Here is a 23,605-nt window from a genome sequence, read left to right as displayed (position 1 = left end):
TGGCTCATGCATATAATACCAGCACTTAGAAGGCTAAGGGAGAAGAATCTTGAATACAAGGCCAGCCTGGGCTACAAAGCAAGTTCAAAGCACCCTACACTGCATAATGAGACCTTGTCCCAAACCTCCCTTAAAAGAAAAAAAAACTCTTCACTGTATAATTCCGTTTATATAAAATTCTAGGAAAGACACAACTATAGAAACCAAAGGTGGGTATCTGAAACTGAAGCATCAAAAGCACCAACATTTAGGATGATGGAAATGTTCTGTATGTTCAGTGTGGTGGTGATTACTCGACTACAGAATACACAATTATTAAAAACAAATCAAACTATATACACTTTAAGTGGATGAATTATACTGCATATAAACTATACAGTACCTCAATATGGTTACTGAAAAAAAAATGACAATAAAAGTGGTAAATACCAAAATAGTAAGTACTATCCTTTTAAATAATAATATTTCAGAACTTGCAAAACACTGAAATTTTAAACTTTTGGGTTTATTGTTTCAGAAAACTTAACATACTTCCATTTTCATAAGATCTGATTAGGCTTACTTTAGGTATCATCTGAAATCATTATCTGAATCCCTATTCTGGGCCAAATATCCACCCTTCACACTCCCAAAGCAGTACCTTCCTGTTAACTGTATTACATTTAAAATACCTATATTTCTGTATATCTCTTTTACACATCTTTGTAGTACCAAGCATTAAGCTTTATGCTGGCACACAGTTCAATCAAACAGAAATAAATGTATATAAAATATAGATACTATTCCTGAAAGTGAAAAAAAATACTTTTCAAGAAAAAAAATCCCCAAAAGAAAGGAAAAGGAAAAGAAAGAGTTTGGCAACATCAGCACTCTTCATGTCATTTTATATTTATGGAAATTTATTTTAGATATTAAATCTAATTACATCAATTTTATTAGAATTACACTGGGGGCTGGGGATTTAGCTCAGCGGCACAGCACCTGCCTGGCAAGTGCAAGGTCGTGAGTTCGATTCCCAGTACCGAAAAAAAAAAAAAAAAAAAACATAGAATTACACTGAATTTAATTTATAAGCTAAAGAATGGATACTTTAACTTGACATGCTATTTGTCTAACAGTCCAAGAACCAAGCAATCCTGCAGAGAAGGTTAATAGCTTTTAAATTTTTTAAAAGCACTCTTGCATCCTTTACTTTTGCAACATATGAAACAAGATAACTAAGATCCCAGTAAATACTACGTGCAAATGCTAAGACAAAAGTATGCAATATTCTGTGTTAGTAAATGCTTTAAGCATCCCCCAAGGACCTGACAGTCACACTTCCCCACTGTGCCCAGAACTCATTTTAAATGCAGGTTATAAGATAGTTGCTAGTGACTATCAGTGTAATTCCAGTCCAGCTCACTTGGCCTCACGCTTGGCATTAGTGAGAAACACTATGTAAACTTTACACCTGGTACAATTAAATAGCACCCAAGGTATTACCACTTTAAATGAAAAGAAAAAAGTACCAACTTTACTAATTTAAAGCAAGGGGCCGGGGATATAGCTCAGCGGCACAAGCGCCTGCCTGGCAAGCGCAAGGTCCCCAGTTCGATTCCCAGTACAAAAAAATAAATAAATAAATAAAGCAAGGGAGCTAAAGTAACCAGTAATGAAAATCTGTATTATACAACATAGTTGAAAACATTTAACCAGAATATATTCATTCAGTAGCAGTCTAATGACAGACTGAATGAGCCACAGAGCTTGTTATGTAAAAAGAGTAACAATCCCTGTCAGTAAAGCATTTCAAATTTTTATTTGATGAGGCAATTCTCCTAAATACCTGATACTTCCAGAACTGTCTTGTCTGTTCTTGAATTACTCTTACAAGTGAAATTTCGAATTAGTTCTACAAATTTGATGAGAAAAGTCTCCTGAGGTTTTTCCTGGAATCAAACTAAACTTAAAAGCTAGAGAATTAGCACCTTAATACTGGGTATTAAGTATTATTGGCATTACTTTTTCCTCAATGAAGGCAGTATTTACTAATATATTAATTCAGGTCTCCTTTTGCAACCTTGAAAGAGTACTTTTTAATTTTGTACACAGTCTTGGCACAGTATTTAGGATTTGCTCTTGGGTATCCTTGGGTATCCTTACTGTTTAGTGTGTTTATTATTGCTCTTGCAGATGGGATCGTTTTCCTATTATTTTTATAACTGGTGGTTTCTAGAGTATACAAGCAATACTGATTTATTATGATAACCTTCAAATTTTACTGGTTCTCATACTTTGTATCTATTCTTCGATCAATCCACCCAGACAATTTCACTAGTTTTTAAATGGTTAGAATTTTATGTCTTTTTTCTAATTCTAAATGCATGTATTTTTCATGTGTTCTGGAATTGAGGGTGTTATCAATCCAGGTTTTTCAAAGAAACAGAACAAATGAGGGGGAGAGAGACTGATTTATTTCAAGAAACTGGCTCATCCATTTGTGGGGGCTGGCAAGTCTGAAATGTGTCGGGCAGTCTGGCAGGCTGGAAACTCAAAGGCAGGAGTTAACACTACAATCTTGAGGCAGAATTTCTTCTTCCAGAAACATCAGTTTGCTCCTATGACCTTTCAAATGATTAATGAGGCACACAAATACTATGGAGACTAATTTCTTTCACTTAAAAGTCAACTCATTGTAGGTGTCACTACATTCACAAAAATACCTTCACAGAAGCACAAAGATTAACACTTGATTAAGTAACTGTGTACTACAACATAGCCAGGTCAGCACATAAAACTATCCATCACAGATGTTGTATTTGTCTTAGCTGTGATTTTAATAAGACAGATGTCTTCTAAGGCACTGGTGCTAAGTACAATGATTGCAGTAGATTTTAAACAGTACTATATGTGGTATCCCCTGATTTTTATTATTGTTCCCTTCCTATTACTTTTAAGACAAATTTTGTTATTTTTACAATTTGTTGAGATTTAACATTAAGGCCACTAATTTTAAGTGTTTCCTATTTCCTAACAAATTATATTTAAAAACTGTAAGTTTCCCTTTTAATCACATCCCACACATTTTGTATTTATGTCTATGCACTAGGAATTAAACCCTGAACCATACACACACTAAGAATATGCTCTACCACTGAACCATATCTGAGCCTCTATGCTACAGTTTTGTTACATAGAACATTCACTGTCATTTTTATTATGATTTCTACTTTTAACTCATTCAGAAGTAGTTTTGTTTGTCTTAGTTTTTAAATACAAGCAGGGAGATAAAAGCTTCAACAGCTGCTTGTGAAATTTTTCAAACATGTAATAAACAGTTTTACAGTTAATCCCCATATAGTCACTACCTAGATTCTATCATAACATTTTATTACATTTGCTTCATAAAATATCTGTCTTTATCCATCTCTCTAGCTATCCATTAATCCCTCTTATTTCTGGAGACTTTAACCACTTGACAATTTACCCCATTCATCATTCAGGTAGCGCCGTTAGCTTACACACTACCCTGAGCATCACTTAGTAAGATGTCATTTCAACCAGTTGATTATTGTATTGAATAAATTTGATGCAATTGTCATTTTTATATGTCCTGTTATATTACCTTATAAAAATTAATGAAAAATATGCAATTTTTAGTCATCCTGTATTTTAAAAATTGGACTAGTAAATGGTTAAAGCAAAACTGTAGTAGTATTCTTCCCCCTAATTATTTTAACATGAATATTAAAGTTCAGTATTTTCTTTGTCTTTTTATGTAAAATTACATATGACTGAATGCATACATATTATGTACATATTACATGAGTTTTGACAATTGTACAAATCTATGTAACCCAAGGCCTATAGGATACAGAATGATGAGCATGCATGTGATCCCAGCACTTTGGGAGGCTGAGGCAGGAGGGTCATAAGTGAGCCAATCTGGGCAGTCTGGCAACTTGACATGACCTTGTCTCAAAATAAAAAATTTTTTAAAAGGCTGGAGACAAAATTCAGTCCCCAGTACTACAGATGGATGGATGGATAGATAGATGAATAGAGAATGACAATATCCTAGAAAGTTCCCTTATACAATTTTCTAGTCACTTCCCACCCTTAGTCTCCTCAGGAAACCATTGTACTGATTCCTTTTCAACCACAAATGAATTTTATTCTACAACTTAATATATGTGGAATCATACATAATTTGTTGAGATTTCCTTCATGGTCTAATAAATGTGATCAATTTCCCTATTTTAAAAGAATTTGTTTTGTCTCTATTGGATATAGAATTCTGTACATTTGTAACTCATTAACCTTCTTACAGAAATCAAATCTTTTTTTTTTTTTTAAGGATACAGAGTCTGGCCATGTTTTACAAGCCCCCCTGAACTAGCAGTCTTCCTGCCTCAGCCTCCTGAGTAGCTGGGATTACAAATCTGCAACAGCGCACCCTGCTCAGAAGTCAGGTCTATTTTTAAATTGCTTGATATATCAATTTCAGCAAGAGATATATAAAATCCAGGAGCAGGGGCATCCCAGCTACCCAGAAGGAGATTACCTGAGCCCAAAAATTCAAGGTCAGCCTGGACAACAGAGCAATACCATGAAAGAAGAGAAAAGAAAGAGAAAGTGAGGACGAGAAGGAAGGAATGAAAAGTGGGAGGATAAAAGGGACAGGATGAGGGAGAATAATAGAGATAATCAGAGGTTTTGTTCAATTTCTCCTAATAATTTTATAATTTTTATATTTTCTATTTTACATACATGTTGTTAGGTGGATAAATCCTCTTGCTTAATGAACTGTAAATATTTTTATCACTATTAATGATTAGACTTCAATTCCACCTAATAATAATGTAATATCATTTTCTTCTTAGTATTTCCTAGAGTATTTCACTGCTTTATTTTCAATTAACAGGTTATTATGCTTTTTTAGGTGTGTGTCCTAAGTATGTAACAAACTAGAATTTAATTTTTTAGGTTAAAAAAAAGCAAAGTTGAAAATCAAATTGGAGAAAGCATTTCAAATAAAGCTAACAATCTGACATATCTTTTTAAAAACTCTAAAAGGAGAAGAGGGCCAGTATTGTGGTGCATGCCTATAATTTACCCCAGCTACTCAAGAGGCAGAGGCAGGAGGATTGCAAGTTTGAGGCCAGCTGGACAACTTAGTGAGTCCCTGTCTCAAAAATTAAAAAGGGGGCTAGGGGTATAGCTCAGTGGCTTAAGCGCTTGCCTGCAAGCCTGAGGTCATGAGTTTGATTCCCGGTACAAAAAAAAAACTAAAATGAGCTAAAGATATTGCTCAGTAGCAGAATGTTTACCTCTCTAGTACCACTTGAACACACACACACAAAATCAAGTGCACTAAAAATATTATATAAAATTCTTTAGGGCTATGTGTATAAGTATACAGTACATGAAATATGAATTTCATGCTTACTCAGATCTCATCCCCAGAATACTATATCTGATTTCATATATATAAATATTTCAAAATCTAAAAACAATATCCAAAACACTTCTTTCTCAAAGATTTCAGGTAACATGTTCAGGATACTGAACCTGCAAGTGTTGTTGCTTGGGCCAGAAATAAAGACCAATGTAGTTGGTGGCAGAGGTAACTTGGCAGAAAGTACAGTATAAGCGGCTACTTAAACAGTTATGTTTGACCTATCAGTTTTACTTTTAAAATTTTATAATAAAAAGATGATTATATAAATGCAACAGTGCACCCTGCTCAGAAGTCAAATCTGAATAAGGACATCAATCACTATGCCACAATATTAAATAATAAAAAGTAATGAAGTGTTTTAGATATTATAATATTGATGAGCCTTGAAAATACTAAGTGAAATCAGCAGGGACAAAGAATCACACACTATTCTATTCATATAAAATCTCTAGAATAAGCAATCGTAGACAGAAAGTAGATCAGTGGTTGCCTAGGCCTGAGCAATTGGCATGGTAGGAGAAGATGATGGCAAAGAGGCTCAGGGGTTTTTTTGTGCTAATAAAAATGTTCTAAAGTTCGCTATAAATAATAGATGCAGGGGCTGGGGATTTAGCTCAGCGGCAAAAGCGCCTGCCTGGCAAGCGCAAGGTCATGAGTTCGGTTCCCGGTACCGGAGAAAAACAAAAACAAAAACAAAATAATAGATGCACAACTCTGAATAAACTAAAAGGTTCTGAAAGATATAGTAAGTGGGTGAATTGCACGATATGTGAATTACATCTTAACAAAGTTGTTTTAAAATTTCTCTGCCAGAGCGTATATATAATCTAATACATCCAAAAGCAGAGGATTGAAAGCATGTAAATATCAAATATGTAAAAATTATCTTAATTATATATTTAAATACCTTCTTCCAATATATTTGAGTAGACTTCCATTTCTAGCCATGATGAAATAACTGATACTACAGTGGCATTCCCTCCCCAGATAACATCTAGAAACTGAACAAAATACATGCCCAGTATTCTCAGGTACTGTACAATAGGTAGAACAGAAGGTATGTCCTATGTTCACATTTACCTAATGCCATCATGGGGAGATAGCCAAGCATAATGGTCTCACTGAATTGAGACGAAGAGGTCAGAATTGTAGGCTAATGGGCAGCTCAAATTTGTAAGACAGGATAGCAGAAAAGAGGCAACTTATGCCAAAGGGATAGCTCCAAAAGTATGCATGGGGGTTCCTTTGGTGCTCCTGGCCAAGGGCTGGGCTACACAAATGTCAAGGCAGGATTCTATGAGGCCCAGCCAAGAGTCACTGTGATCTGAACTGATACCAGAGGCAATTCTCTGGTGGGAAACATTGGAATTTCAGTCTGTTCAGAACAGACATTCCAATGGCCATTCGGCATTCTTCAGGCATTCAGCTGAAACTCCAAAAAGGTCATACACTAAAGGACAAGTCCTAGAACAAAAGAAAAAACCTAAATAGTCTTATCAAAAAATAAAATCAACCCTGGAGGTAAAACAATAAGACACTGATCCATGTTCGAAACAGCAGGCAAGAGCTTTGAAATCACTATTATAAATATGCTGGGTCATTTAAAAATACAATAGTAGGTAGGCATGGTGGCGCACGCCTGTAATCCTAGCACTTGGGAGGCTAAGGCAGGAGGATCGCTGCGAGTTCGAGACCAGCCTGGGCTACAAAATGAGCTCAAGGCTAACCTGAACTGCATAGTGAGACCCTGTCTCAAAAAGACAATAAATAAATAAATAAATACATACATACATACATAAATAAAAATAGTAGAGGGCTGGGGATGCAGCTCAGTGGCATAAGTGCCTGACTGGCAAGTGCAAGCTCCTGACTTCGATTCTTGGTACCATAAAAAAATTAAAGTTAAAAATACAATAATAGAAATAAAAACTTAATTTCACTGGATATGCTCAACAGTAGACTGAAAACCACAGAAGACCAATGAACCAGAAAACAGATCAACAGAAGATCATTCAATCTGATTAACAAAGAACATCATGAAACAGTTTAACATACATGTAATTGAAGTTCAAAAGGAAGAAGAGTGGAAAAGAGGCAGGAAAAAAGAAATACTTGAGGAAATAAAGGCCAGAAGTTCTCCAGCTTGAAAACATCAAACTATGGCTCCAAAAATCTCAGTAAAGCCAGGTATGGTGGTGCACGCCTGTAATCCCAGAACTCAAGAGGCTGAGACAGGAGGATCACTGTGACTTCAAGGACAGCCTAAACTACACAGCGAGACCCTGTCTCAAAAAAAAAATCTCAGTGAGCCCCAGACATGATCATTACTGCTACCAAACTAGTCATGTCATACTCAAATTACAAAAAACCAAGACAAAGATTTTAAAAGCTATCAGAGAGGCTAGGAGTGTAGCTCAATGGTAGACCACTTGCCTAGCATGCAAGAGTGCAAAAGACCCTGGATTCAAACCCCAGCACTACCCAAATAAATAACAACAGTAAGAAAAAAAGGTATGAGAGGGAGGAGAGAAACACTACACAGACATGGACAAGTATAAATAATAGCTGACTTTTATCAGAAACAATGAAGGCCAGAAGACAAATGTATGACTGTCAACCTATAGTCTTCCTGTTTAAGCCTTCTGAGTAACTGGGATGACAGGCATGTGCTACTGCACTCAGCTAACATAAACTTTTACAGTACCTTTATGCAACAGACATGCAATAAAACATTTAGTAATATTAACTGAACATTTCAATTTTAATGGAATAGGTAATAGTCACATATTTCAAAATTCGAAACATACAAAAAAGGGTATATAAGAAAAAGTCTCTGCCTCCCCAGCCCCATCCTCTACCCACCAATGGGAGGAAAAATAAATACACTCCAGAGGACACACATACTCCAGTTGTGGGACCACAGACATAGCAATTTTCGTAACACCAAAAATAACATTTTCTTACAAGTTGAGGTTATTTCAAAGCTCATAAAACAGAAAACATTTGTATGTCAAGAAATTCAGACATAAATGCCAAAAAGGAGATCAAATGGAATGTTAAAATAAAGCATGCCCAAGGAATTCTTCAAGAACATAAAGTGAAATAAACAAAACTATATTAGGAGTTTATAAATTAGCCCTGACCAACACACGCAAGAAATCTGCAGCAGTTGAACAAAGGACAGGGTTACAAGATTTTGTGCCTACTTCCCAAATTAGTCACTGAAAAGCCAACAGCCCATTCCAGACTTGCAAAACAAACTCCTGGTTGTACATCAGGTCATCCTAAAGACCAACATCAACAACATAAAATAACACCTATGGGATTTAAAGAAACATTCCAGAGAAAGTAGGAATTACAAAGGAAAACACCAACTTTCGACCATAGACTTCCTCAGGTAAAAGTCCTCAAACTGTACACTTCAAGACTCAATTCCCAATCCTCAATTTTAGGCAATTATTCACCCAGGGATGAGTTTAGCTCTTATTTTTTCTTCCCTTTATTCATTTTAACCACTTCTCAATAAGTAAAAAGAAACCAAAAACACACAATTACCTACAAGGCCCTTATACCACCACTTCTCCAAATTCAGATGACCAAAAGTACAAGATTTTTAACTATTCCTATATTCCTAAGAAAAGATTCTTAAGAAGCCAGTGGCCTACTATCCTATCATCTACTGCAAATACAAAAACCTCTTCCTTCACTAGCACGTAGGAAACCCTAAATCAGATCTCAAGCACCATAAAACAAAAACAAACTTCTCTTAAGCTTAGATACTGAATTCAAAATGAAATGAATTGAATGCCAGGCATGGCGGTGCATGCCTGTAATCCCAGTACTCCGAAGGTGGAGGCAGGAGGATTCCTGAGAGTTTGAGGTCAGACTGGGCTACATAATGAGTTCAAGACCAGCATGAATGACATAATGAGACTACTACTGTTTCAAAAAAAATTTTTTTTATTTTAAAATAGTTTCTATGCAGAGTCCCTAATTCACAATGTGCTTGGGACAGCTAGAATTCCAACAATGTCCCTCATATTCTAAACCTAACATGTTTTTAATACTTTTACAGGAGTCAATAATGAATAAACTGGAAATGGATCCATGCAGCAAACTGGGCAAAACTGTTACACAACAAAAGCCATACTACTGCCACCATTACCTTATGTCTTGGCAAAGATCTACCTCCAAAAAGATAATCACCTTCTCAGCCTCCTTTTCAGGCAGGCAAGCACAGGCATAAGAAACAATTCATTCAATAAGATATAAGGAAAAATCTGTTAGGATGATTTCTGGTAAAAACTTTCTAGCCTACGAGAGGAAAAGGAGAGGCAAATTGCATAAGGACAAACTGTCTTTCCTTCCTCTTCATTCACCTCAAATTGTTACACGAAAATATGACTGGAGATGAGTCTTCTCCAATGATGAGAAGATTCATTACCAACATGCAGAAAGATGGAAGGCATCTAGGACTGCTGATTTTGTTAAAAAACAAAAAAAAAGATGTTTTAGCATCACTTTGGCAGTTTATCTTTGAGGACCACTACATTTCTCAACCCAGAGGTTAAGTCTTTACAGGATAATTTGCAGGCCATAATTTCTGAATTGATACTCTCGATTCCTTAACAAAATTACAGTCCGATAAATTCACAGAGCACTTATTATATTCTACATACTATGCAAGAGATACTTTATATGCATGATTCTGTTTAATTATCAAAATAACCCCATAAGCATTATAATTATTATCATTTTATAGATAACACAAGGATCAAAGAAGTTAAAGTGATTTGTGTCCATAAGTTACGCAGTTAATAAAGACTAAACACTAGGATTCCTACCAAAGCTGTTCACCTCTATGTAGTGCTTCTTCCAGTTCTACCGCAGATTACCTTCACTACCTCTCATATTTATGTACCAAGGTGTGGTTAAAGAGATTAGGTCAAGGAAAAGTACACACAAAAATTACTCAACTTATCTATTCTCAATGCTAGTGGTAAGAGACTTCACTAGCCCTTACCGTTTGGCTCAGGAGAATGTCCTCCATTCAAGTCTGTAAACCGTAAAATAATTTCACTTGCAGTGGGTGGCAATTACTATCCCATGTAAATTTTAAAGGACCTAAATCTTTAAATCTTAGAAGTAGATAAGGATTTATGAGTTATGGCATACAAGCTAGTAAACCGTTAAATCACAATATAAAGAGGTATTAAAATGCTTACTCTTTTGATTCAACTACATACTAGTGACAAAGTTATATTAAAAGTAAAATAAACCAGACTCAGAAAGAGAAGTACTTCATGTTTTCCCTATTTTGTGGAATCAAGAAAAAAAAAAAAAAAAAAAACTGCATGAAAGTAGAAGGAAGACTATTATTAGATTAACAGAAGAAAAATAAGAGGGAGGAGAAGGAGGTGTAAGGGAAGGCAATGAGAGGATGGACATGTTCCTATTATATGCATGTATAAAAATACTATGTTGAAATCCGGCACTTTATAAAACAGGCTCTAATAAAAAATGTATTTTAAGAGATTTTAGTTTTATTAAACAGGCCCTCTCAAACTATATTTCCTCTTCTGGCTGGTATGCATATCCTTCTTGGTCAACCCGCAATAACAGACCATAATACAGAAGCATATATTTAAATTTTAAATTCCTTTAATCAGTTGATGTTCCATGTTTTTTTTTATTAATTTGAAAATATTTTTTTCTTCTCTCACAAAAAAGTTAAGAACTGCAACTTTCAATCTGAAGAAATTTTCCCTCACAAGATTTACATCATTGCTAAATTGTAATCTGAAAGAACACTGAGAAGTAATACTGACTGGCAAATGAATGAAAAAAGACCTGAGTCCAGAAACTGATACCCTACTTCCAGTTTTTCATATTTAAACACCACTGTGCAACATACATTCTCTTTTATGTCTCACTAAGAAATACAGCTGCCAATTAAACTGATACACTATCTTATCACTTAAACTTTTATTTATTAAAAGAGCTCTTTTAAATTGTTTGGCCAGCTGGGCATGGTGGCGCATGCCTGTAATCCCAGCACTCAGGAGGCTGAGGCAGGAGGATCACTGCGAGTTCGAGGCCAGCCTGGGCTACAAAGTGAGCTCAAGGCCAGCCTGAACTGCACAGTGAGATCCTGTCTCAAAACAACAAAATAAATAAATAAATAAATAAAATAAATTGGCCAGAGTTTTAGCACACCTTACTCTTGCATATAAGAAAAGATAAAATGAACTAGTGCATAAACTGGTCACAGTCAGAGTTGAATCACTGTTTTCACTTCTGAATCACTTTTTAAAATCAGTCATCAATATCCAAGTTTTTCCATATATTATCACCTTCCATGCTACCAAACGCCCATGTGATCCAACATTTGTATTCCAACCATTATCTATGGGATTTTCTTCAAACCTACCATTACCTATTCTTTCAATTTTGTGCACTAAGAGACAATAACTTCATCAGTCAAAAACTACTCTAAGATGCATCTTCATTTAACAAATGTGAAGAATGTTTTTTTTAAAAAGTGCTTATAATTGATGAAACAAACTTTGTTACCCTGAATAAAACAACAATCTTCGAAGACTTTAATTTCCACTATTAATTATAGCTATCAATGCTATCTAGCATGCTTAGCATTTCACAGATCTCACTTAACTTTTACAGAAAAGCAAAATAGTACACATTAACAATTTTATAAATAAGAAATATATAAGGTTCAGAGAAGCTTTGTAACAAGACTACCCACTTAATAAGTGGCAGAGCTGGGTTCAATCTCTAGTCTACCTTCAAAGATCTCCTTCTTTCCACAACTTTAGGGGTTCTCTAAATTTAACACTCGTAAGAATCACACTGCTGAACCTATAGCCCAATGGTAGAACACTGGCCTAGTAGTATGAGGCCCTCAGCTCAATCCCCAGCACTGAAACAAAGCAAAGTAGCTGACTGACAGCTCTATGCATGAAAAAAATAAGAAAATTTATTAGTTAATAGTATGCATTTTGATAATGAAAATATTTCAAAAGATAGGACCCATAATAAATTCCTTAGTTAAATGCTTGGGAAACAAAAATATATGGAAAAGTGCACCAGCCTAGAAATTAGAAAAAATAATTTAGAATTCGCATCAAAATTATTTGCTTCATGTTGCCTAAAGAAAAAAAAAGATCATCATATCCCTGATACTACAAGATTCTATAGCTTTTCTCTATTATACAATAACCTCCTAAAAATGTCTGCTAAGAAGGTACTTTACATTCTAGGTTCCTGGAAAAAAAAAAAAAAAGAAACTCTTCTTAGTACATTATAAGGATAAGCAATATTAAGAAGGAAAAGACATAGGCACTTGTACTTAGAAAACTTACTTGGTAAGAGGTTGTAAAAAGCAAAGAGGAAAAAATTAAATAATAAACTAAAGAGAAAGTAAAGCACATTTTTCTACTGCTGACAGCAAAAGTCAACAGGAAATGCATCAGTATAAAACCTCCCAAAGCATGGAATGTTCCTGATTTACAAATAAGTTCTCTTTCCTTCTCATACTTCACTCCCAGCACATCAGCTTCCCAATGAATCTCTGGAAAAAATGAACTGAAGAAGTGGAGGAGAGCAAAGAAAACAAACTATCATAATTGGCTTCCTGCTCTAAAAATTTCTAAAAGTGAGGACAGGGATTGGAACTAGCTACATCCATCATGAAACTCTCATGTTTGTAGCTTAATTTTTTATTCATTTGTGTTTTACCTTTTTTAAAGCATAAAAACTTTTCTCTGCTACTCATTTCTTTATATTAAGAATAAAAAGTCAGCCAGGCACGGTGATCTACTTCTATAATCCATACTTGAGAGGCAGAAATAGGAGAACTGACAGCTCAAGGCCAGCCTCAGCAACATATCAAGACTCTTTCTCAAAATAAACAAAAAGGACTGGGGACATAGCTCACTGGTAGAGCACTTGACTAGCATGCACCAGGCCCTGGATTAAATCCAGAAAAAAAGAAGAAAAACCCATTAAACGTACTGGGTGAATTCACAGGAACAGAAAAGTGGCAGAGGCTATAGGGAAGGAGCTTTATTTTGAAGAATTCTAGGGCAGGAAGCAGTGAAAGGAAATGGAGGCAGATTCTATACAATGTAACATATTAAAGCCCAAATTGAAAACTTGCTAATGATTGATTGATTGATTTATGGTAATACTGGGGATTGAACTCAAGGCCTTCACTTTGAACTACATTCGCTTTCTCTCTCTCTCTTTCTTTCTTCCTTTCTTTAGGACAGGGTCTTGCTAAGTTTCCCAGGCTGGGCTCAAACCTGTGATCCCCCTGCCTCAGCCTCCTACAGTGCTGAGATTACTGGTATGCACTCTCACAAGGAGCTTTCTTAAAATTTTTTTCCAAAGGTCATCCCACTTGGTAGAACAGACTAGAAAAGCCAGACAAACCATCGCTCTCCTCAAAACAGCTAACATCATGAATACCAAGGGCAGACAGGTCCCTACTTTCAACTCAGTATTACAGGCTGAACATCCCTTATTCAAAATACTTTGACCCAGAAGTATTTCAGATTTCAGAGCTTTTCCAATTTTTGAATATTTACATATAGTCAACCTTTTGAGTGGACAATTTCAGATTTTCATATTGCAGATGCTCAGCATGTACCACTGAAGAGAAAAAAGAGAAAAGAAAAAGCAAATCAGAAACCTAAATTCAACAGCTACACAGGAGTGAAGGGACTGCTTTGAGATCCACCTTTCCAGTCACCTCATGAAAACACACAGCTTCTTCCATATCAGCTTATATAAATAGTATGACATCCTAAAAAAGAAGTTTATCATGATAGCTATAAGACAGGATTAAAAGAAAATCTGATGAAACTAAATTTTCCATTCTACTCTCATTTCTAAAGGAATTGTCATGAAAATGTTCAAAATCTAAAAAGACACATAATGGAGCTATACCTACTATTTGTCCCAATACAATACATTTAAAAGGTATATTTTTAGAAAGCTAGTCTTATACTTCATAAGGACTTGAAGTGAAAATGTCTATGCTTTTAAATAGCTTTTTATAATTCAATTTTATGTGCATCCTTATTTATAAGCAATATGTTGTAATTTAGTAACATTAAATAATTTTCTTTTTATTTGAACTACAGTATCCTTGATTACTATAGCTCACACAACTTTCCTGCTGAAAATTGAAACTCATGATTCAAAAACAGAATACAGATCCAACTTTTTTATCATGCACCATTTTTTATTGCTATGCTCCTCACTGAAAAGCATGTACTCCTCAAAGCAGCAGAAAGCAGACAGGCAGAAAAGCTTCTTTGGCTGGAATTCTATTATCTTCAAATGCTTTGAATGGGATTTTGGGAGACAGCCTTTGTTACTGTCACTAAATTTTTAAACAATATACAATATATACTGTTTACATGCATATATACACACACACATTTGTGCTAATTTTGCTGAAATGGAAACCTGAAGGATACATTCACTGAATAGAACTTTCCTATATTTTCAGGACTATTATGGTTTGAATGAAGGCAAAAATGTTGGGTCTAGTTTAAAGCATTCTGTAGCGTATAATCCGAATAAGATAGATCTTGGCCTTTCTCATTTCTGTATCCACAAACAGTTGTTTGCTTATGCGGAATGAATTTAGAAGTCAATTTACCAAGCTAGTCTCAATTGCAGCATGTTTAAAATTGGGAAGGGGCTGGGTATGTAGCTCAGTGGTAGAGCATACTAAATGCACAAGACCCTGGGTTCAATCACTGGCACTAAAAAATAAAGTGATAATAAACATAACTTGGGATGTTCCTGCTCACTTGAATGTCAATTTCAAATATTTCTCTTATTAATGTAATCAAATTTATGTATGTATAACCAAGATAGCATGTATAGGAAAGGCCTGACTGGTAAGAATTTTTAAAAGATGAACAATTACCTTATTTATTTTAAGTACATTTACAGGCTTACTGAGTTTGTGAGCAGCACAAAAACAATCATTCTGGCAGAGCATGGTGATGCACGCCTTAGCACTCGAGAAGCTGAGGCAGGAGGATTGCAATTTGAGGCTAGCCTGGGCTATATCACAAATTCAAGGCCAGCCTGTACTACAAAGCAAGACCCTGTCTCAAAAAAAATTCACTCCAGCAGGTGTGGAAGTGTACACCTGTAATCTTAGCACCTGGAAGCCTGAGGCAGGAGGATTCTTATGAGTTTGAGGCCAGCCTGAACTACACAGTGAGTTCAAAGTCAGCCAGATCTATAAAGCCAGACCCTGTCTAAAAAAAAATACCTTAGTTACTAGTTGTGGAACTGAAAATTTTCTACAAAACACATTTTGAAAGATACTCACAGATGGCTATAATAGTTCATAAGGTGCTGTACAGTATTTCCACAGAGGGAATATGCAGCATTTCCCATTAAATGAAACCAAATAAAAAGTTCAGCACCTTCATTTGCTCTGTATGATAAGGGCGGTGGGGGGGAGGGATCCTAGTTTTTACAAAGTTGAATTATGTAGCAATATTTGGTAACATACACCATGGTCACCTTATTTCATAAAATGTGTTAAACTCCAAGGCATACTTGAGCCACAGCAAACACTAAGAATTAAAGCTCTTAAATCAGTGAAACACACACACACACACACACACACACACATACACAGATCGAGAGAGCCAGAGAGTGACCTAATCTCATGTTTTAGCAGATAATACAGTATTCTATTCACAATTATATGGCAATGAATAGAAGAACACATTGATTCCTTTAAAATAATAATCTGTTAATCTTTGAACAACCCCAATGTCTGCATTTACATTTTATATATAAACCCTACCTCAGGGGCTGGGGATTTAGCTCAGCGGCAAAAGCGCCTGCCTGGCAAGCGCAAGGTCGTGAGTTCGGTTCCTGGTACCGGAGAAAAACAAAAACAAACAAACAAACAAATAAACCCTACCTCAAATAGCACAGTATATTTAAAGTGTCTACATGAATCAAAGTGTAATGCAAGCTCAACAGATACCCTACAGTCCCCTACAAACAGAGCTTATAAAGTATCTCATCCTTGCCAGGCATGGTGGTACACACCTGTAATCCCAGCACTCAGGAGGCTGAGGCAGGAGGATCATTGCGAGTTCGAGACCAGCCTGGGCTACAAAGAGAGCTCAAGGCCAGCCTGAACTGCATAGTGAGACCCTGTCTCAAAAAGACAAAAAAAAAAAAAAAGAGAGAGAGAGAAAGAAAAAGACAGTATCTCATCCAAGAACAAATAAGATACACTTAAATATAACCAGTAACATTCACTTGGTAATTCTGCCAACCTAAACTAAAGGTTCAAAGATAAAAAACTTGGTAAGACTTAGATTCTAAATTCAAAGCCAGAAACATATGCAAAGTGAAATCTGTTTGAGATTACAAAGAACAATTAACCTCCAGAAGTAGTGGTAGCCTAAACTTGCCAGGTGAAAAAGTGGGAGGAAGGGTACCACAAGAGTGCAAACAAAAGCATGAGTGGAGGGTACACAGATAATCAGATGCCCTGAGTGGCCATAGCAGAAGAAATAAGGAGGACGAATGCAAGTGCTTGAAACACTAATAATTAAGACAGAAAAGAAAGCTTAAAGAGGGCCATGTAGGCTATGACAAGGTGGTTGACCTTTATCCAGAAAGCCACAGAGAACCACAGATAATGAAAACTAACTGGCAGCTAACTGGTGGCAATGTGGAAGATAGATTAAAAAGAAGAGATTGGGGAATACAAGACACTGCTGTGATAATTAGGATATTACTATAATGATGTAAAGAGAATGTGATGGATCAGCAATAATACAACAACTAAACAGTAGCTGTAGGAGCAACTTAGCTTAATGTAGCCACATTTAAATGTACTATTAAGCTAAGTGTGGTTGCATATGCCTGTTTGTCAGTCCTCAGGAGGCTGAGGCAGGAGGATTGCAGCAAGTGTGAGGCCAGCCTGACCTAAATAGCAAGACCCCACCTCAAAAAAAAAAAAAAAGTACGATCAATTGATTTGCACAATCCTTAAGAATGAAGGTCATTATTGCCCCATTTTACAAAAGAGAAAAATGAAGTTTAGAAAGATTAAGTCATTTTTAAAAAGTCAGCATACATAAAAGTGTGACAGGGCCTAGACACAAACCTAAGACTGATTTATTCCAATGTCCATATTCTCAATCTTAGCCTCCTGCACCAACATGCAGGCATCAAGAGAAAGAGAAAAGAATGAAATCAAGAAGTCTTTTAGAAGAAACCATCAATAGGATTTAATCATCTATGACCTATATTGCACACAGGATCTTCACTAATTTTGCCTTCCTGAAATGCTTCTGAAAATTGATTACTTCCTTCATCTAGATTTCTACTAAAGTATACTGATACACTTAACAGATGTTTAAAATCATGTTTAACCACATGAAGAGTTTCAAATATCCTGCACAGGAGTTTTTAAATCTAAAAACTTCTTTACACGGACTGAGGATGTAGCTCAGCAGTAGAGCATGTGCTTAACATGCAAGAGGCCCTGGGTTCAATAGCCAGCTCTACTTTAAAAAAAAATCCTGCTCACATCTGTTATCCCAGCACTCAAGAGGGAAGACCATCAGTGTGAAGTCAGCCTGGGCAACATAGCAACTTCAGGGTCAGTCTGAACTACATAGCAAGTCCCTGCCTCAAAATTGAAAAAAAAAAAAAATTAAAGTGCTAGAATGTAACTAAGTGTGAAGATCCTAGGTTCAATCCCCAGTACTGGAGGAGGAAAAAGTCCTTGTACACATGAGAAAATTAAAAATAAAAAAAGGAAGAGAGAAAGAGAAAACAAATATAAAATCAAAATAGAGTACTTTTCAGTCATAAAAATGACAATCTTGTTATATCCAAGACGGATAAGGTAGATTTATATGCCTTAATCAGAAATCCCAAAAGAAGGTACACAGCAGCTAGGCATGGTGGTGTACACCTGTAGTCCCAGCACTCCAAGCTTGACGCAAGAGGCTTGCAAGTTTGAGTCCAGCCTGGGCAAATTAGCAACTCAGTGAGACCCTGTCTTAAATTAAAGTGGGGGCTTGGGGGACACACAACTGCACATATAGCTCAGTGTAAAAGCCCTGGTTTCAATCCCCAGTAACACACACATATATACATACACATATACACAGACACACACACAGAAAAAGAGGAAAAAAAGATATACAGAAAAAATGATTTATAAATAGTAGCTAAGTTAAATATGGGGGAAGGAAAAAAGAAATTTCTTAAACTAAAATCTTCAAACTATAAACAATTGAGCTATTCAAATATGTACTTTTATTATAAGAACATACAATTAATTCTTTTAATGAAACCAATGTAAATGTGAAGTTACTGTGCCATAAGACAAACAGGTAACTCATGGGGCTTACAGGCCCAATTTCAATCTCATAACTGCATTAGCAGAAGAGAGTAAGAACTGCAGCTGCTCCATTTCAGCAGGCAAAGACTCTTCCAGCCTTCACAGAAATACCTGTTGAACTATCAGTCTGTACCAAGGGATTGTTGAATGGCATTTCCCTCAATGAAATAAATCATGCTTTCCTCTATAAAGAAAAATATTCTTCGCTCTCTTTTTTCTTTTTTCTTTTTGGCAGTACTGGGGATTGAACCCAGGGACTTCAGGCTCAGCTACATCACCAATTCTTTTTCACTTTGAGACAGGATCTTGCTAAGTCACTAAATTACCCAGGCTGCACTCAAATTCACAATCTTCCTGCGTCAGCCTCCCAGAGTGCTAGGATTGGGCCTGGGGATTTAGCTTAGCGGCAAAGTGCCTGCCTGGCAAGCACCAGGTCCTGAGTTCAATTCCTGGTACGAGAAGAAAAACAAAACAAAACAAAACAAAAAAAACAGAGTGCTAGGATTACAGACATGCACTACCAAACCCAGCTGAAAGATAATTCATTTTTACCATATTAGTAAAGAGTTTTACCTATTATATTCAAATTTACCTTGATTACGAATATATACAACTTCAATAACAAAATATAATGAACACAGTTCTCACCAAATTAAACATCTAAAGTGATATCTGTCATATTTTAGAACATATAGTATTAGCATATAATCATCTGGGGTTAACTAGTTCACCCAAGAAATTGGCCATAAATCAGGTGTCAGTTTAAAAATCTGTAAAATTATTAAAATCAGTAAATAATTGTATAATTCAGTGAAAAAATGCAAGAACTTTTACTTCAATGATTATAGTCTAACAGACTTAAGACTTTTGTTTTATATAACAGTATGAGCAGAGTATAGGTCCCTCCACCGAAAGAAAAAAGTTTGTATTGTGTTAGTTCCAGTTATAATTTCCAGCTGAGTCAAAGTTCTAACAGCCGTAAAGCAGGAAATCCAAAAGGAAATTCCATCATCAGATCCTGGGGCTTTCAACTCAAAGGTTGTTTGAAACAGAGATACAGAAGTTCTCAAACTATTTACTACAGCCTTACCTCATATCTTCCAGCAAATCACATTCTGCTTGATGTTTGGCTTGAAGTTTTGTCATCTGCTCAACTTGAATATTTTTCAGTTCTTGTGTAACTTTCACCTAAAATACACCATATATTCATGAAGGCCTTATTACAACTTGAATCAAAAAATTTTAAGAAAAACACTTAACATTTGTCAGAATATATATTTCTTGTTCATCTCTCCCTGAAGACCATAAGCCCATATGTCATCTAATTTTATTCCTGAAGATACCTACTTAATTAAAAAAACAGGCTAAATGAAAATATATGAGTATAAAAATTACAGATTAAATAAACTGCCAATCATTTTATTTCATGCATAAGCTCAGCACACATCTAGGCCTTACAGTTTTAAAACAGCCTGTCTTCTGTTTCTTCCAAAAAACATTCAGACATTAACCACCAGGAGAAGAGCAAAATGCAGATGGGAGAAAAAAGCATTAACACTACTAATACCTAGTGACTAAAATCTACACAATCATGAAACAATATGCAGGAATCAACTACATAAATTACTCCATAATGGCTTCAAGGAAGCACAGTCTCAGGATGATACCTCCACTCACTGACAGCACATCAAATCACAATCTCTTCCTCACAAAGGAAAAAGCAAAAGTGACCTTCCAGCATACGCAAGGTTTTTAAACTAACCCAGCAAGCCAGGCCCCGTGGCGGCTCCACTTCAAACTGTGAGAATCGCAAATGCCAGCTGGCCAGAGCCTCGCCCCGCCAGGCCGGACCCCAGGATTCCAGGTTACCGTGGTGGAATCCTAGCCACCGGAACCGGGCTAACCAGAGGGATGAAGGTGTATTACGAAAAAGAAAAGGTCTCATTTAACTGGAGAAGCCCGGATTATGAAAAAGAAGCAGCAGCAGACATGGGTGAGTTAGGCATTCGGCAAATGTTTGCCCAGGAGGGAAGGTCAGAACGGCCTCCTCCATCTACTGTCCAAAGTAGACACTAGGTATCCAGCAACAGGATTATAAGGACAAGGACACAACCTCAGCCCCTGGGAAAGCGGTCGGAGGGCGCAGCGGGGAAGCTGCTGACAAGCCAGGAGTATACCGGTCACTCCCACCCTGGCCATCCAAGCCCAGATCGTGGAGCACACACCACGCAAAACCGGGTTCTCGCTTTCCTGGAGACAGCGCCACCTCCTCCTCGCCCCCTGCCCAGGGGCGGGGCAAGAATGGGGACAGAAAGGCAGGACCCCTTCAATCTTTAATTTGCTTTCCCCTGGGGTGGAAGGGCGGTGACTATTCCAACTTCTTTTCCGCAACCCCGTGGGAAAAGCAGGCCAACCCTTTGGGCTAGGCAAAGAACAAATTCCCTGCAAATTTGCAAATGGGCAGGGGTGGCAATAAGCGGCCGGAGGGCTCAAACCTGGTGCAGACTAAACAACCATACACGCACAAGGCTCTGCAAATCTGCAGGGGTTCCCCCCACACCCGCCTCTCCTCGGTGCAGCCCCGAGAACGCACTTTGCAGCGGGCAGCACTGCCATGAAGGCGCACACAGGCAAATGCACGCCTGAAACTCTTGTGAAATGCCTGGGGGTCTTCAAGGAGGTGGGAGAGACCAGCCCCGACCACCCCTCCATGGGAAAGACATTTCACACACGCGTCCCTCGCCTGGAGCCCGCAGCAACTCAGTGACAAGCCAGAGGCGAGAGCGGTCACGGCCCCCTGCGGGAAGGGGGAGGGGGCGCAGAGGTCGCCCCAGCAGCGTTCCTAGTATGCATCCCACCCCGCAAAACCCCAAAGCCCCCCGGCCGCGTCCTACCTTCCTCGGCGGTGGCTGCATGATGCTGAAGGGACATCAATCCTCCCCCGACGGCGGCGTTAGGAAGGACGAGAAAGAAGAGGGCTTGCGAGGAGGGGGCGGCCCAGCGAGCGAGGGCGCGCGTGTGTGAAAGGAGAACCCCAGCAGGAGGACTCGCCCCGGAGGCGGCAAGGCCGGCGGGCAGCAGGAGGATCCAGGTTCCAGCGAGTATGGGGAAAGAGAGGAGGAGCGCCGCGAAGGCCTGCGGCCCGGGGGGTGTGTGAGGGAAGGAGGCGGAGACCACGAGGGGGCGGGGGCCGGGAGCGGGGGCGCAAGGGTCTCCCAGCGCAGGGAGCAGCGGGTAAGGCGCAGCCGCGTCGTCCGCGCACCCCGCCCGCCGCCGGCTCCGCTGCCCCCTGCCCTCTCCACCCACTCGGGCAGCCCGGCCCTCGCGGTGCCCAACGCCCCCGCCCGGCCCGGGAGGAGGAAGGCGGGGCCGCGCTCCCCGCTAGTGCTCCACCAGTCAGGCCACGGGAATTTCCGGCCTCACCGCGAGCACAGCGCCCCGCTCCGGCGGCGGAGGGGACCGCTCAGTCCACCGCCGGGTTCGCGGGCCGGGCCAGCCTGCAAGGAAGGGACGAGGCCTCGTACTGCGGCGGGGCTCCGTACCGCGGCAGCGGACGGGGTGATCTAACGGATTGGTCCTCGGGTGGGAGGGTAGAAACGCTAGCGGAGCGCGAAAATTCCCCCTTCCTCTCGGAGAGTGGCACGTTCCAAACGCCTCCCGTCCTCCTCCCCTACACGGTGAGCTTGCTGGGGGCTTCCCGCGCGCTTTCCCGCCAGCCCGCGGGGGCGCGCACGTGGGCGGGAGAAGGCTCTGCGCCGACGCACGCGCACAGGCCGCCCCCGCCTCCTGCCGGCTTTGGCTGCTGCAGCGTTTGTGTTGGGGTGTGGGAGGTTTGGGGGGCGACGCTCTCTTGAGATTTTTTTTTTTACATTGGGGAGCGGGCAGCATGCCCGTGGCATCGGGATCCTTAAGTATTCTGCTTCTTCTCGGTCCATCAACGTCCCCCTTCCCTGCCAGCTGTAAGGGTTGAGCACGGTAGACCGCATACAACTGCCCGCAGGTGTCAGGCCTTTGCGAAAGGGGGTGGGGGAAAAAAGGAGGTGAGCGGCTGCCCTGCGAAAGAGAAAAGGGCTCTCTGCCATCGGACACTCAAGTTAAAGATCACAAACGCAGTGCTGGAAGGAAGCAGAGGGGTCTTAAAGCCAGGGCTTCCGTCTCACAAATGGGGAAACTAAAAGCCAAAGAGTAGACATTTTCTGACGATCACACAGCAAGACTAGAATCTCTGGGTCAGGACGAGTATGTGGATTAGAAAGAAACAGGTAGGGGCTGGGGATTTAGCTCTGCGGCACAGCGCCTGCCCGGCAAGCGCAAAGTCGTGAGTTGGAGTCCTGGTACCAAAAAAAAGCCGAAAAAAAAAAACAAAAAACGAAAGAAACGGTACTGGGCCTGAAAGTGTAGCTCAGTGATAGAGCTACTTGCCTAGCATGTGCATGGCCCTGGGTTGATCCTCATTACTGGGAAAAAAAGAAGAAAGAAAAAAGAGGATGAGAACCATCGGTAAAAAGTAGAGGAGGCAGCAGGAGCCCTGGAGGAAACCCTTGTCTGAGAGTTAGGGCTGCTGGATCCACTGCACCCAGCCTGCGCCCGACTCGCTGAGTGATACCTTCCTGCTCTGTCCAGCCTCTCTGCAGGGAGTGGTGTCAGCCTCCCATAAGGTCCTTGGAAGGGGGAAATGCCTCTTCCCCTCCCCGGGGAGTTTCCCAAATTCGATTAACCCCACAATTTTT

General features: G+C 38.9%; 1 protein-coding gene across 1 annotated transcript in view; it reads right to left on the bottom strand.

Annotated features, from left to right (window-relative positions):
- Window positions 1-21,939, bottom strand: part of Fchsd2 (FCH and double SH3 domains 2) — a 253,844-nt gene extending 231,905 nt beyond the window's left edge. Inside the window, exons 1-2 of the mRNA XM_005379965.2 lie at window positions 21,770-21,939; window positions 19,966-20,063 (exon numbers count right to left, since the gene is read on the bottom strand). Coding sequence (XP_005380022.1) covers window positions 19,966-20,063; window positions 21,770-21,790 — 119 coding nt within the window. The 5' untranslated portion in view covers window positions 21,791-21,939. The remainder of the gene's footprint in view (window positions 1-19,965; window positions 20,064-21,769) is intronic.
- Between the last annotated feature and the right edge of the window lie 1,666 nt (window positions 21,940-23,605).

This window comes from Chinchilla lanigera, unplaced genomic scaffold, assembly GCF_000276665.1.
Source record: "Chinchilla lanigera isolate Chin_1 unplaced genomic scaffold, ChiLan1.0 scaffold00013, whole genome shotgun sequence".
NCBI lineage: Eukaryota > Metazoa > Chordata > Mammalia > Rodentia > Chinchillidae > Chinchilla > Chinchilla lanigera.
Note: the sequence above shows the minus strand (reverse complement) of the source record. Positions and strands in the feature narration are given on the sequence as shown.